The 15,000-nt window shown below is 44.0% G+C and overlaps 3 protein-coding genes across 6 annotated transcripts in view; all 3 read right to left on the bottom strand.

The window, feature by feature from the left end:
* gps2 (G protein pathway suppressor 2) overlaps positions 1 to 1,635 on the bottom strand; it is a 5,425-nt gene extending 3,790 nt beyond the window's left edge. For 2 of the 4 annotated variants that reach the window (XM_053677287.1, XM_053677290.1), the window contains exons 1-3: positions 1,025 to 1,185; positions 196 to 313; positions 1 to 63 (exon numbers count right to left, since the gene is read on the bottom strand). The exon at positions 1 to 63 is cut by the window's left edge and continues 47 nt beyond it. In XM_053677287.1, coding sequence (XP_053533262.1) covers positions 1 to 63; positions 196 to 289 — 157 coding nt within the window. In that variant the 5' untranslated portion in view covers positions 290 to 313; positions 1,025 to 1,185. Of the gene's footprint in view, positions 64 to 195; positions 314 to 993; positions 1,186 to 1,528 lie in introns of those variants that run through there. The other 2 variants (XM_053677289.1, XM_053677288.1) reach the window with 2 other exon arrangements.
* Positions 1,636 to 2,403: 768 nt separating this feature from the next.
* LOC108260203 (gamma-aminobutyric acid receptor-associated protein) lies at positions 2,404 to 4,990 on the bottom strand. The gene is made up of 4 exons (XM_017460296.3): positions 4,781 to 4,990; positions 4,176 to 4,254; positions 3,347 to 3,465; positions 2,404 to 2,781 (listed from the first exon to the last, which is right to left on the bottom strand). Exons 1-4 carry the CDS (start codon positions 4,868 to 4,870, stop codon positions 2,710 to 2,712), a joined length of 360 nt encoding a protein of 119 aa, XP_017315785.1. The 5' UTR covers positions 4,871 to 4,990; the 3' UTR covers positions 2,404 to 2,709.
* Positions 4,991 to 5,287: 297 nt separating this feature from the next.
* Positions 5,288 to 13,955, bottom strand: ctdnep1a (CTD nuclear envelope phosphatase 1a). The gene is made up of 8 exons (XM_017460259.3): positions 13,297 to 13,955; positions 9,810 to 9,876; positions 9,446 to 9,564; positions 8,747 to 8,818; positions 8,166 to 8,282; positions 7,345 to 7,456; positions 6,876 to 6,960; positions 5,288 to 6,779 (listed from the first exon to the last, which is right to left on the bottom strand). Exons 1-8 carry the CDS (start codon positions 13,399 to 13,401, stop codon positions 6,719 to 6,721), a joined length of 738 nt encoding a protein of 245 aa, XP_017315748.1. The 5' UTR covers positions 13,402 to 13,955; the 3' UTR covers positions 5,288 to 6,718.
* Positions 13,956 to 15,000: the final 1,045 nt, after the last annotated feature.

The raw sequence follows: 15,000 nt of genomic DNA, 5'->3' as shown, positions 1-15,000 counted from the left end.
TCCTCTTCCTCTCCTCCTCCTCCTTCAGCTTCTGCTCCATCATTTTATCCACCTCTTCTTCCTCTACCCACACACACACACACAATGTTATTCTACCTTCATCCTCACACAGCCTTTACTCATCACCCTCACTGAGAGCACTGACTGGCTACCACCTGACCACCTGTGTGTGTGTGTGAGCGTGTGTGTACTCACCCTGTCTCTTCCTCTCTCTCTCCCTCATGATGTGTTTGTGCAGGGCACGTGCCATGGCGTTGGACAGCTTGGGCCTCTCCAGCAGGGCGGGCATGATGGGGGGAATCGGCCGGGCCAGCTATGAGAGAGAGAGAGAGAGAGAACCATATAGACAGACTGACAGACCCGATACAGCACTTTCCGCAGATCAGAGCGTCGCTTTATGATGATGTCATGATCATGTTCATTATATTAACGGCTACCCTTTTAGCCGTCTTCATAAACACATATGTTAGCCACATAATGCCACATAGTTCTGACTCGGTGAGTGACGACTGCTCCACTTCACCTACATTTTATATCCTGCTTTACACCAAAATAAGTTTTTATTTCCTACTTCACTGAACAACTCTCTAACACACACGCAGAGTTTAGCTTAGCATAGCTCACTAATCTAACCACCACAGACTAATCTAAATATCCCAGACTAATCTAATCTTATCTAATCTAATCAGACCGTCTGTTCGAGGTAAATGAACAGGATTTGAGTTAAATTGAAAGAATTATACAGGATTATACGGAAGCAGGTATTTATCAGCAGACCGCCAGTAACTGGAGTTATCGCGCTAAACACTCAAACTGCAAACCTGATTTTAATTCATTTACTAAAATATGAGCAGATAAAGTAGAGGAAGAATATTTATGCAGAATCAATCAGAGGTAAAAGAGCAGAATTCGGGTTTTTGTTCCGTTAGTTATTTCTCCTCACGCGCCACTCGGACATGAAGCTAAAGCCGCCGCTCGGATAAAAATCATCACCGCGGGGATGAGAAAGTTCTCTGAGTCGCACTTTTTCTCCGGGGAACGCGGTGTCTGATCTGAAGCGGACTGTCGCTGAAAATCCAACACTTTAAACACCAGACATTCAACGAGCTTCTCTCCAGCTCTGACACACTAGCCAAAACAAAAATGGCAAAGAATTCAGGTGACGCACTTCCGGTAAAGACGCGCCCCCATGGCGTCACGGGCACGCGCGTCAAAGCAGTAAAAACCATTAACTTTTTTTAAAACCCAAAACATAAAAATAATCGGGGTTGAGTAGTTAACTAATGTTTTTGAAAACAAAAGAGAAACATATCCACATCTTCATTTTCATTGAAAACACAAATATCTATGAATATGCTAATTAGGTCACGCCCACGCGCCCTCCTGCTATCGCTAGCACGCTAACTAGTCGATTAGCTAACTGCTAGTAAACTAGCTCATATGTCAGACGAATCACGTTTTGTTTTACATACATACAATTTCTCCGTTATTTATCTATTTTTTGTTTAATTAACAGCAAACAACAAACCAGTCAAGATATATAATTCCACATTCAATCACCGCTAGCATTAGCTGAGTTCGCTAGCTCAACTAAAAGCTTCCGGGTTTTACATCGTCTTGTAAAGTCGGGCTGTGATTGGTCTAAAGCTGAGAAAATGATTTCGTGACATCACGCGCTGAGCTCATAACCAGCCCCGCCCCAGAACATCTGCTTTATACAGAAGTGCTAAGATATTCTGATATTAAATAAAAAATTATGAATTTAACAAAAAATGTATATATAAATTTAGTCCCAACACCAAAATCTATAGAATCAGAATCAGCGTGCAGGAAGGATTTAAAGATTTAAACACCTATCTGTAGAGTTCAGGAGGAGTTTAAATCACACACTGCAATGTAATCCTTCAACAGCTGGAATTGGTTTGTACAGAGGTTAAATTCTAACACTAATGAACAACGCTGATGTCCTGCAGTGTTCACTAATAATTCTACACATAATACATCTTCACTTTAGTATACACTTCATACACCAGACTAGTGCATGTTATCTGAGCCGACGTTATTAACAGTTAAAATCCAGAATATTCACTCGATCTTAATCAGAGGTGAAGAGGTGTTTAAGAGCACGGTGAGTCAGTGCTCATCAGTGTCAAACAGTCAACACTTTAGACAAAAGAATAATCACAGACAGATTTTTTCCCACTGTGTTTATAGTGACGGCATTCAGAAACACAGACACCCAAAAAGAGCAAAACAAAACCACCTCCTCTTTTCACAAAATCAACAGTGACTCTAATGACGTGGTCTACATCACATTATACATTAGCCACAATCACACAGCTATAAAAATAATAAAATGCAAAAAAAAAAAAGCAATGTACTGCAAAATCTCAAAGCAGAAAATAAATAAAAATCATCAAATCAGTATCAGCGATGGTACATGCACAAGAAGAGCCATAAAAACAAACACACAGCACTGAAGGAAAGTAAAAAGAGAGAGAGAGAGAGAGAGAGTGAGAGTGAGAGAGTGAGAGAGAGAATGTGTGTGTGTGTGTGTGTAAGCGGGATGTTTCAGGCAGGCCAGAATCATGAATAATGTACAAACACTGCAGAAGTGAGAGCAGGATGTGAAAGTGCCTGGGACACTCAGCTGGACTACTGTATATTTATTATTCAGTTTAACAGTGAGGATTGGGACAAGGCCGAACGCTACACGTCCTCTCCATACACACTCTCATCACTGTAGGCGATGTACAGGAAAAAATCTTCCTCATGATGCTCCTATAACACACACACACACACACACACACACACACACACACACACACACACACACACACAGGTATAAAATACACATCGGTATAACACACAGATGTAAGTGTCAGTCTCCAGAGGGTGTCAAAGAGTTTGGAGACTGTTATAAAGTTAAACTGGACATTAGAGTATATTCAGATCACATTTCATCATTTTAAAATGAAAATTTTATTTATTTATTTTTACACATTTCTATATTTGTGTATGTATGCTTATTTTTGTACATCTCGTTTCTTAATTTTTTACTTTATTTTTATTATTCAGCATTACTATTTTAACACTAACGATGTGGGAGTATGGGGGTGTGTGCGTGTGTGTGTGTGTAGGTGCGAGTGTGTATAGATGTGTGTGCACACGCACGCGTGTGTATAGATGTGTGAGTGCACGCGAACTCCTAAACACTCATGCACGTGCGCACGCACACGCACACACACACACACACACACGCACGCATATACACATCTGTGCGTGTGAGCGTGTATACATGTGTGTGTAGGAGTATGGGTGTGTGTATGTACAGGTGTGTGTGTACCTGATAGAGCAGGCCCATGGTAGCGGATGTGGGAGGAATGACGTTGTTGACGAAGAAGAAGAGCGCGTCTTCAGCTCTCAGGTGAATCCTTTTCCGGATCAGGAAGTAAAACTGACCCACTGTAATAACACACAGGATTAAAAACGTGTTTACCGTTAACGTGGTGTTTGTTCTTCACACTGATCTCAGGAACCCCGTTAACACGCAACACAATAATCTGATCATCACACTGCCCCAGCCATCAGTCCGATCTCACATCATAACACCGAGTCTCTCAGCATCAACCAGAATCTGCTTTTATCCCTCATCTCCATCTGATTCCTACAACATTCTGACAACGTTTTAGAAACATACATCACTACAGTGAGGAACCAAACACACTGCTGAGTGTGTGTTTCTCGTTTCAGTAATCACACCTCCTCATCTCTGTTCCTCACACCTCGTCACCTCCTCTGAGGAGGTGGAGAATAGGTACAGAAAGGTCGCGGTTTAATAAGGTCAGAGTTAATATAAAGGGCCTTTATTACACTCCTTTACACCAACTTCCTGCAGAACCTTCACTAACAAACAAACAAAATAACACCTTCCATCTACTCCGATTTATTCATGATCCAGAATTACACCTGCACTGTGATTGGACGAGTGAGTTACACCTGCTCTATGATTGGACGAGTCTGCACGCACTCATTAATTATTCTCCGCTCTGTGGGGCTCCTGTTGCTATGGTAACGCTAGCCAGATGGCCGCACTAATTCAGGTTCAGAATGAAAAATCTACTGTAAATAAATCAGACTGAATTTAGGTTTGTTTGGGGTTTTTTCCTCGTCACCTGTCAGGTCGGAGGGAACCAAGTACTTCTTCTTGTCCAGGTCTCCTATCCGGGCTTTGGGAGCTTTCTCAACAATCACCTGAGGGGAAAACACACAGGAGAGAGAGTGTGAGTGGGTCAGAGAAACGGAGGAAAGAAGCCGGAAATAAGCCGTAATGTGGAGGAAATGCGTCACTTTTCTTTATAAACTTCTCATCCACACAGGTCAACAAAAAGGGTTTTTTCCTCATTTGACTTAAGATTTTGCTTTAATAAATAACACCTCATATCATGACTGTACTCCAGTACATCAAAGTTGGTCTAAAATCTATCATTTATTTCCATTTTAAACCTTATGTCTTTTATTTACAACTCGGTTCAAATTAAAGCGGCAGTAAGGCGCGGCTAAGCTGCTAGCTACTGTATGTTTAGCTGAAATCATAACCCAAAAATTATCAATGACAACCCACAGATTACACCAGACCTGAAGCGTTTAGAAAGGAAATGTCAATGTCGATTAGTTTGATGAGGTTTAGACGCTAAATTCGCTTTGTCATTGTCACACAGCTAAGCTAAGCTAAGCTAAGCTAAGCTAAGCTAAGCGGTTGTTATTGTCAGGCACTTACAGGCACTCTGTCCGGGTATTTCTTCCTGATTTTCTCTCCCTCAGACCGTCTCTTCTCAAACGAATGCTCTTCTTTATACACGAACTTCATGTTGGAAAAGATTGTGGGAGATTTTAATCTCCGATAAAGAACTAAATCTGCTCGGTGGTGCTTCTGCTCGCTGAAATGGGGGATGTTTACAAACTGACTGCGGCGAACGCGGAAGGATATTCAATATCACGGGGTCTGGGGGTGGGGCTACGTGCGTGCGTGCCTCTGACGCAGTGACGTAGCAACATTGATTTTGGCTGACCGAGGACATAGAACCATCTTTAATTTAAAAAAAAAAAAAAAAAAAAAAACCCTAAATAAACACCCACACGATAAAGGCAGGAACTGATGAGGTTTCAAAGTTGAAGAGAAGAAAACATTTTAAGGTGGACATGAAATTAAATATGAATCACGTGATTCTTTGGTTCACATACAGCACATCATTTATCTCTCCATCATTACACCATCACAATAAACCACGCTGACAAGAGTTTTATTGGAAATAACGCACAGACCTGAGGACGTGTGCGCTCTCTCTCACACACACACACACCCCTTATGCTTTTCTATTGTTCAAACAGGCAGAGAGCAGGTCAAGTATGGTATACATGAACGAGAGAGAGAGAGAGAGAGAGAGAGAGAGAGAGAGAGAGAGAGAGAGAGGGGGGAGAGGAGAGGGGAGGAGGGGAGGGGGGGAGGGGGGGAGGGGGGGGGTGATGCATGAGGAAAGAAAACAATACGCAGGATGACAGGGAGTTTACTTTCCTCACCAAGTCGATCATATCAGTCCATGGTACAAAAAACAAAACAAAACAGAAGATAAGTGCAGGTTGTGTGTTTTAGACTCCACACGAAATCCCAATACTTCCAGTTATAAACGTGTCCCGTGTCCCTGCTGCTCCGTCTCCGTGATGCGCCTGCGTGTCTTAGAGGAGGAAGTGAAAATAAAATAAGAAATAAACATCTTCAGTGTAATGTCTGGGACCGGATCCAATTCCGGTTCCGCACACAGGCCAAGAGAAGTTGTGTATAAGAAGTGAATACACTGCTGCTGCTGCGTGAGAGCATCTCAGAGTCTCATCACAGCTTAATACTCATCACTCCATACTGACACCCAGACGAGGAGAAACGGGGGGAAGAAGGGAAAAACACAGATTGTGAGATTGGCCTTCCTTTAAAGATGCACCCAGCTTCCTGAATACTGAGTCCCTGTACTTCCTGCTACAGAACTAAACTCCTATAATCCCAACCCTGCTCACTACAGAGTGCACACCGAGTACAGGGGGTTTAGTGCTCTGTCATGCACTGAGTATATCCCACAATGCACCACTGTAGTGTCCAAACATCAGCTGGTACAGAATACCCATAATGCACTGCTGCATCTGTTGGGAACAGGACGTAGCGCAATGTTTCAGATACTTTATAAAAAGAAAAACAAACAACCTACTAATAGGAGAGGAAGAGAGAGAGAATGGGAAAAGAGGGATAAGTGCTCAAGCTTCAGGAGAGGGGAAAGCGAAAGAGAAAGAAGAAGAAAAGGGCAAATAGTGAGAAAGGGGAGAAAAAGAAGAGGGGAGGAGGAATAACTGACTGGCTGTGTCCAATTTATCCAATAATTTACTCTTCATAAAGGAGAACAATGTCAGGAAACTAAAGGAGAAGTGTAAAAATCCCTCCATCCGTCACAGACCCACTCAGCTGTAGGCAGGATCCATACGAGAAAAGATAATGAGGAGAGAGTGAGACGGCTGTCTCTCTGCTCCAGTTCAGACTGTGTGTGTGTATGTGTGTGTCTCTTTCTTCTGTCTCTCTCTCCACTCTGAATGTTGGAGTTCGATGACATCACAGGTCACCTGACAGAGACGGACAGTTCCAGCAGTGGAGAGTTTCACAGAGGAGGTTAAAACATCACCAGAGACGATGCTGATGAAGATTACGGCTGAGAACCGAGCGAACATCAGAGGTAAACCTACACACACACACAAAGAGAAGGAGATGATCATTAACGATCACTGCATTAGTGACTGGATGTGTTTGAGGAGTGATGCATGATGGGATACGGTACCTCAGTGCATCCAGCATGGGCAGCAAGTTCAGCAGCGCCGTGTCACTCGGGTCACTAAACCACGACTTTATAGGTATTGCATTATCTGTAGATAGAAAACACACACACACACACACACACACACACACACAAAACATCTACACAGTGAGTATATCAAAGGGAAAGATTAAAGTTAGAAGTGTTTGAGATTCTGATCAGATTTATTACACAAGATAAATCAGTGTTTCAAAAAAAAAAAATCAAAAGAGGGAGGGGGGGCAGAAAAAGGGAGAGAGAGAGAGAGATAAAGATAGAAAGAGAGAGCAAGAGCGAGAAAGACAGAGAGACTAAGAGAGACAGAAAAAGAGAGAGAGAGAGAGAGAGAGAGAGAGGCATGCTGAAAAGGGATGAAAGTTTATATTACTGTATATAATTATCTTCTCACTGTGTGTGTGTGTGTGTGTGTGCGTGCGTGTATGCGTGTGATTACCTGGATGACTGCGATATGCTCCAGGTGAGTTATCCAGGATCACTATACTGGACAGATCATTGTGCACTACTGACAGATCCTTTATATAACTGCCCAGATCCAGCGTACAGTGCTGCAGGGAGACACACACACACACAAACACCACTCTCAACAACTGTAATTGTGTTATATTTCTCTAACCAGATCTCGGTCACTGTTCTGGGACTCTGTGTGTAAGAGTTTGCATCCCTTTAGGACAAAATAGTCATTTCTATCAATATTAAAGGTGAAATTGTCAGTTTTTTAATTCCTTACCTGTACAAATCTCCTGCAGGACGTATACACCATGATTTATACAAACAAACAATAACCCACAATGCATGGATTGGTGAAAAGTGTCTGAGACACTCGGATAGAGCCCTCGTCTAAAAGACTAATCTTACCTAACGTAAAGAACTGCCTTCGTTTGGTCTTATACCCTGACACTGCATTTTATGTTTTATGGAATTAAATGAACCCCGCCTTGTGCCCGATGCCTCCTGGGATAGGCTCCAGGTTCCCCCTGCGACCCTGAAAAGGAGTAAGCGGTTGAAGATGGATGGATGGATGGATGGAATTAAATGAATTATAAAAGAGAAATACAGGTTCCACCTCCTCTTTCAAACTCCAGACACACCTCTGACCCTGCGTGCTGGTGTGTAACTGTGTTCTGTGTGTAGATAAAATATCAAATATTATATAAACATCTGACCAATCAGTGAAGCTCAGTACAATAAGCTCCACCCCTAACAGCCTGTGCTGCCCATATGGTGTTAGTGTGCTCTGTGTGTATGTGTGTTTACCTGTCTGTAGTATCTGCGCTTGAGGATTCCTCTGTTGTTGTCGAGTTTGTCTGCTACAGCAGAGCCGTAAATCTCCATACTGGCTGTGAACACCACCAACTCGTACCACTGACTCACCTACACACACACACACACACACACACACACACACACACACACACAAAAACACCCAGGAAATGAAGTGTGACAGTTCACAGTGAGACAGAAGAGTGAGACAGTAGAGTGAGAGCAGGTGATTGTTGTGGGTGTTACAGCTACTCAAAAGCATCCTGATAACACCTTCAACTTCACTCCCACTCCCCCCCCCTCTCTCTCTCTCTCTGTCTCTCTCCCTCGCTCTCCCTCTCTCCTGCACTCACACACAGCTGCTCAAACATTTTCTCTTAAAACTGTCTGTCTGTCCATCAGAACCTCAGCTGACAGATCTGTCTGTCTGTCTCTCTCTCCCTGTCTGTCCATCATCCTATCCGTCTGTCTGTATCAGTACCTCAGAGAGAGAGAGAGAGAGAGAGAGAGAGAGAGTGAGTCAGATAAAGTATTTAATTTTGCTTATACTTTATTATGTACATTTTTTTACTCACCACTTCTAAGAAAAAGTCGACGTGTGGCCTTTTATGGACAAAAAACCTCACCGGGTGTTTATCTATGACCACCTACACACACACACACACACACACACACACACACACACACACACACACAAGAAAAAAATAAAATGTCAAATCACATGAATGTTCTCGCTCAGTGCTCTGCTGCTCTTAGTGAGAGATGAGGTGAGGAGCAGCTGCTCAGTGTCTCTGCACTGAGTTACAGTGTGGGGTTTATCCTGAGTGCAGCAGCAGAGAGCGCCAATGCTCAGCTCCATCTCTAACTCCATCTCCAATGCTCAGCTCCATCTCTTCATTCTCACACTGAGTATTGATTTCCCTGAGAGTGTTAGGGTCCATTACTTGCTCCTTTCTTGATGTCTGGTACGCAGCGAGACGCAGTTGTGTTCACACTACAAATGTGACGTGGCCATATGCGTCCCAGATCACCTTCATATGTGGGTGGAGTGATCACATCTCAACGCGTCTTTGGGAGACACTGGACCCCGCCCACACCTGCACTTATCTCTAACTCCCTAACGTGTGTGTATGTATGTATGTTTATGTGTGTGTGTGTGTGTATGTATGTGTGTGTATGTATGTGTGTGTATGTATGTATTTATGTATGTGTGTATGTGTGTGTGTGTGTGTGTCTATGTATGTGTGCGTGTGTATGTATGTGTGTGTATGTACCTTGAGAATGAAGTCCGGTGGAGTTCCGGGTCGGACTGTAGGCCTCAGCACCCCGTCATGGTGAGAGTGAATCAGCGTCTCATCCAGATCCAGAACCAAGATCTTCCTCTTTACTGCATCTACACACACACACACACACATACATTCATACATACACACACACACACACACACACACACACACACACACACATATATACACACATTCATACACACATTCATACACACAAACATACACACACACACACACATACACAGTAAAATCAATGAAAACTAAGCAGCATACGGAGTTACAGACAGAGTGAGAGGGAGACAGACAAAGTGAATCTCATGGCGCCTCCCTGTGGACAGACAGATAAACTCACTGAGTCTGTTTCTGGATGCAGGAGAGAGGGGTAACGTGTCATAACGAACCGTCTGGTACTGAATTATCTGTACGGAGAGGAAGAGAGAGCGCAAACGAGTGAGAGAGAGAGAGAGAGAGAGAGAGAGAGAGGGAAAAAGAAATAGAGAGAGTCATTATTACACTCTGAACACAATCTCTCATATTTCACTTCACACAGATTTTTATTACTGAACCATTTGACACTTTAATATAATACTGTTATGCTAATGGAGCTAACAATTATTGGAATATTATGGCCTCCAGTTTAGCATAGAGGAGTAAATGAGGGTGGAGTCACAGTGTGTGTGGCTTAAAGTCTGAAGGTGTGCATTAAAAGTGAGTGATATGAGTTTTATATTCAATCATCTGTAATACAGATTATTCTGCTGTTTTATCGACATGACACACACACACACACACAGACACAAACACAGAGACAGACAGAGACACACACAGACACACACACACACACACAGAGACAGAAACACACACGGTGAGTACAGTGTGACGGTAACAGTGACGGTAACAGTGAGTACAGTGTGACAGTAACAGTGACGGTAACAGTGAGTACAGTGTGACGTAACAGTGAGTACAGTGTGACGGTAACAGTGACGGTAACTGAGTACAGTGTGACAGTAACAGTGACGGTAACAGTGAGTACAGTGTGACGTAACAGTGAGTACAGTGTGACGGTAACAGTGACGGTAACAGTGAGTACAGTGTGACGGTAACAGTGACGGTAACAGTGAGTACAGTGTGACGGTAACAGTGACGGTAACAGTGAGTACAGTGTGACGTAACAGTGAGTACAGTGTGACGGTAACAGTGAGTACAGTGTGACGGTAACAGTGACTGTAATAGTGAGTACAGTGTGACGGTAACAGTGACTGTAACAGTGAGTACAGTGTGACGTAACAGTGAGTACAGTGTGATGGTAACGGTGACGGTAACAGTGAGTACAGTGTGACGGTAACAGTGACTGTAACAGTGAGTACAGTGTGATGGTAACAGTGAGTACAGTGTGACGGTAACGGTGACGGTAACAGTGAGTATAGTGTGACGGTAACGGTGAGTACAGTGTGACGGTAACGGTGAGTACAGTGTGACGGTAACAGTGACGGTAACAGTGAGTACAGTGTGACGGTAACAGTGACGGTAACAGTGAGTACAGTGTGACGGTAACAGTGACTGTCACAGTGAGTACAGTGTGACGGTAACGGTGACGGTAACAGTGAGTACAGTGTGATGGTAACGGTGAGTACAGTGTGACGGTAACGGTGACGGTAACAGTGAGTACAGTGTGACTGTAACAGTGAGTACAGTGTGACGGTAACAGTGAGTACAGTGTGACGGTAACGGTGACGGTAACAGTGAGTACAGTGTGACGGTAACGGTGACGGTAACAGTGAGTACAGTGTGACGGTAACAGTGACGGTAACAGTGAGTACAGTGTGACGGTAACAGTGACGGTAACAGTGAGTACAGTGTGACGGTAACGGTGACGGTAACAGTGAGTACAGTGTGACGGTAACAGTGACTGTAACAGTGAGTACAGTGTGACGGTGACGGTAACAGTGAGTACAGTGTGACGGTAATGGTGAGTACAGTGTGACGGTAACAGTGAGTACAGTGTGACAGTAACAGTGAGTACAGTGTGACGGTAACAGTGACGGTAACAGTGAGTACAGTGTGACGGTAACAGTGACGGTAACGGTGACGGTAACAGTGAGTACAGTGTGACGGTAACAGTGACGGTAACTGTGACGGTAACAGTGAGTACAGTGTGACGGTAACAGTGACGGTAACAGTGAGTACAGTGTGACGGTAACAGTGAGTACAGTGTGACGGTAACAGTGAGTACAGTGTGACGGTAACGGTGACAGTGAGTACAGTGTGACGGTAACAGTGACTGTAACAGTGAGTACAGTGTGACGGTAACAGTGAGTACAGTGTGACGGTAACAGTGAGTACAGTGTGACGGTAACAGTGACGGTAACAGTGAGTACAGTGTGACGGTAACAGTGAGTACAGTGTGACGGTAACAGTGACGGTAACAGTGACGGTAACAGTGAGTACAGTGTGACGGTAACAGTGACGGTAACAGTGACGGTAACAGTGAGTACAGTGTGACGGTAACAGTGACGGTAACGGTGACGGTAACAGTGAGTACAGTGTGACGGTAACAGTGACGGTAACAGTGAGTACAGTGTGACAGTAACGGTGACTGTAACAGTGAGTACAGTGTGGCGGTAACGGTGACAGTAACAGTGAGTACAGTGTGACGGTAACGGTGAGTACAGTGTGACGGTAACGGTGACGGTAACAGTGAGTACAGTGTGACGGTAACAGTGACTGTAACAGTGAGTACAGTGTGACGGTAACAGTGAGTACAGTGTGACGGTAACAGTGAGTACAGTGTGACGGTAACAGTGAGTACAGTGTGACGGTAACTGTGGCGGTAACGGTGAGTACAGTGTGACGGTAACAGTGACAGTGAGTACAGTGTGACGGTGACGGTAACAGTGAGTACAGTGTGACGGTAACAGTGACGGTAACGGTGATGTAACAGTGAGTACAGTGTGACGGTAACAGTGACGTAACGGTGACGGTGACGGTAACAGTGAGTACAGTGTGACGGTAACAGTGACGTAACAGTGAGTACAGTGTGACGGTAACGGTGAGTACAGTGTGACGGTAACGGTGAGTACAGTGTGACGGTAACAGTGAGTACAGTGTGACGGTAACAGTGAGTACAGTGTGACGATAACAGTGAGTACAGTGTGACGGTAACAGTGGCGGTAACAGTGAGTACAGTGTGACGGTAACGGTGACGGTAACAGTGAGTACAGTGTGACGGTAACAGTGACTGTAACAGTGAGTACAGTGTGACGGTAACAGTGAGTACAGTGTGACGGTAACAGTGAGTACAGTGTAACGGTAACAGTGAGTACAGTGTGACGGTAACAGTGACGGTAACGGTGACGGTAACAGTGAGTACAGTGTGACGGTAACAGTGACGGTAACAGTGAGTACAGTGTGACGGTAACAGTGAGTACAGTGTGACGGTAACAGTGACAGTAACAGTGAGTACAGTGTGATGGTAACAGTGACGCCAACGGTGACGGTAACAGTGAGTACAGTGTGACGGTAACAGTGACGGTAACAGTGAGTACAGTGTGACGGTAACGGTAACAGTGAGTACAGTGTGACGGTAACAGTGACTGTAACAGTGAGTACAGTGTGACGGTAACAGTGAGTACAGTGTGATGGTAACAGTGACGGTAACAGTGAGTACAGTGTGACAGTAACAGTGAGTACAGTGTGACGGTAACAGTGAGTACAGTGTGACGGTAACAGTGAGTACAGTGTGACGGTAACAGTGAGTACAGTGTGACGGTAACAGTGACGGTAACAGTGAGTACAGTGTGACGGTAACAGTGAGTATAGTGGGTATTTTAGCTCCTTACCGTGCGGAGGTGTTTCCTGAGGATGTATAGGATGAAGCCCCAGATCCTGGACGCCACTCCGAGGAAAGTGCGGAGTCCGAGTAAACACTGTCGGGTCTTCAGCATGCTGGACCATAGGACTAACCGCTAGCGCTGTAATTAGCACTGCTCCTGGGTTTATTATCCGCTCACACAGTGCCACAGCGCCCCTTCTTCAGCGCGGAGATTAGCTTCCTAAAGAACTGAGTTAATCTGAACTCTTCACACCGATGTGTCTGTGTGTGTGTGTGTGTTTCCTGAAGCACTGCACCCCGCGCGCGCACACACTGCTGTAGCTCGGTGGCTAACACGCTACCACAGGGCAAACTGAGGAAACCTGGCTCTACTGAGTTGGCTTAGCATGCTAGGCTAATTTGACTTGTTTTCTAACTGCCACCTAGCAAAGCTAAGCTAGCAAGCCTTTGGACAATTCTCCCGGAGAAGCGGATAAATAACTCCACGAATCTACGGAAATTTTAAACTGGTACGAAAACATACAACTTTATTCCAAACCGTGTGTATAAAAGCGCAGTGAGGAGAGAGTGCGGACACACAGCGTCAAACAGTGCTTCCGAGAGAAACATCCAGGAGCGAACTGTGAGCCGCCATTACTGCTCTGGCAACGTCACTTCCGGGGGGGGGGTTCGAACGCGCGCGCTCTAGTGTCGAGAGAGAGATAAGCACAGAGCCGAAATAAAACACATATCTGTTATTATTTCAGATTATAATACATGCATTTAGAGTTGTATCTTATAAACATATAAATGATTCCGTACAAAATGATTCCGTGCAGCATGAAGCTCCAACACCTTTAATAAATATCATTTCTGTTACAGATGTTCTTCGCTCTCAGAGGAACATGAGGAAATACAGCTGTTCATTATAAAATGCCTGGGGTTTGTTAATGTGAAGCAGAACACACACACACACACACACACACACACACACAAAAGTCACAGCTCGAATATTAATTAACATAATTATACAGGTGTGTGTGTGTGTGTTATGTATAATTCTTCCCTGAGCTGCTGCTCAACAGATTCTCCAGATGTTTTAATTCCCTTTTCGTCACAACCCTGTGGAAATATTCCGCACTCCACTATACACACCAGAGAATGGAAAGAAGTGTTTCCTAATAAATCTTATATTCTTACCTGCTACATTCCAAATGTATAAATGCTAATACTTTTCAGTTTTTAAGAATGAACATAATGAATGCATGGATACTATACAATACCAAGAAAACTGTAAGACCTGTACTATTACACTGTAAACCCATATGTACACGTTTAACATCCTGTTCCAGATTTAGCCCCCTTTTTCCAGTTATAATGCATCCCACTCTTCTGGCAAGGCTTTCCACTAAAGTTTGGGGCGTGGGGATTAGTGATCATTCAGCTACAAGAGTGTAAGTGAGGTTGAGGTCAGGCGCTGATGTTGATGTGAGGAGACTGCAGTTCCAGTTTATCCCAAGCCTCTTAGTTCCAGTGAAGGGAAATTGTGTGCTTCAGACTTTGTGGTAACAGTTTGTGGAAGAACCACATATAGGTGTGATGGTCAGGGGTGCACATACTTTTGGCCGTATAGTGTATATTCATCTCTTACAGCCTTCAAGGACTAAAGTATGAACATTTATTTATTTATTTATTATATCATTGTGATTTAGTGACCACAATTAAAAATAAA

The sequence above is a fragment of the Ictalurus punctatus genome, chromosome 28 (assembly GCF_001660625.3).
Source record: "Ictalurus punctatus breed USDA103 chromosome 28, Coco_2.0, whole genome shotgun sequence".
Taxonomy (NCBI): Eukaryota; Metazoa; Chordata; class Actinopteri; order Siluriformes; family Ictaluridae; genus Ictalurus; species Ictalurus punctatus.
Note: the sequence above shows the minus strand (reverse complement) of the source record. Positions and strands in the feature narration are given on the sequence as shown.

Coding starts and splice junctions, on each gene's coding strand:
- LOC108260203 (XM_017460296.3), bottom strand. CDS start 4,870: ATGAAGTTCGTGTATAAAGAAGAGCATTCGTTTGAGAAGAGACGGTCT. Junction 3,466..4,175: donor GGTTCCCTCCGACCTGACAG/GTGACGAGGAAA, acceptor GTGTTATTACAG/TGGGTCAGTTTTACTTCCTG. Junction 2,782..3,346: donor CCATGGGCCTGCTCTATCAG/GTACACACACAC, acceptor TGTGTGTTATAG/GAGCATCATGAGGAAGATTT.
- ctdnep1a (XM_017460259.3), bottom strand. CDS start 13,401: ATGCTGAAGACCCGACAGTGTTTACTCGGACTCCGCACTTTCCTCGGA. Junction 7,457..8,165: donor AGCGCAGATACTACAGACAG/GTAAACACACAT, acceptor GTCTCCCTGCAG/CACTGTACGCTGGATCTGGG. Junction 6,780..6,875: donor CCCATGCTGGATGCACTGAG/GTACCGTATCCC, acceptor GTGTGTGTGTAG/GTTTACCTCTGATGTTCGCT.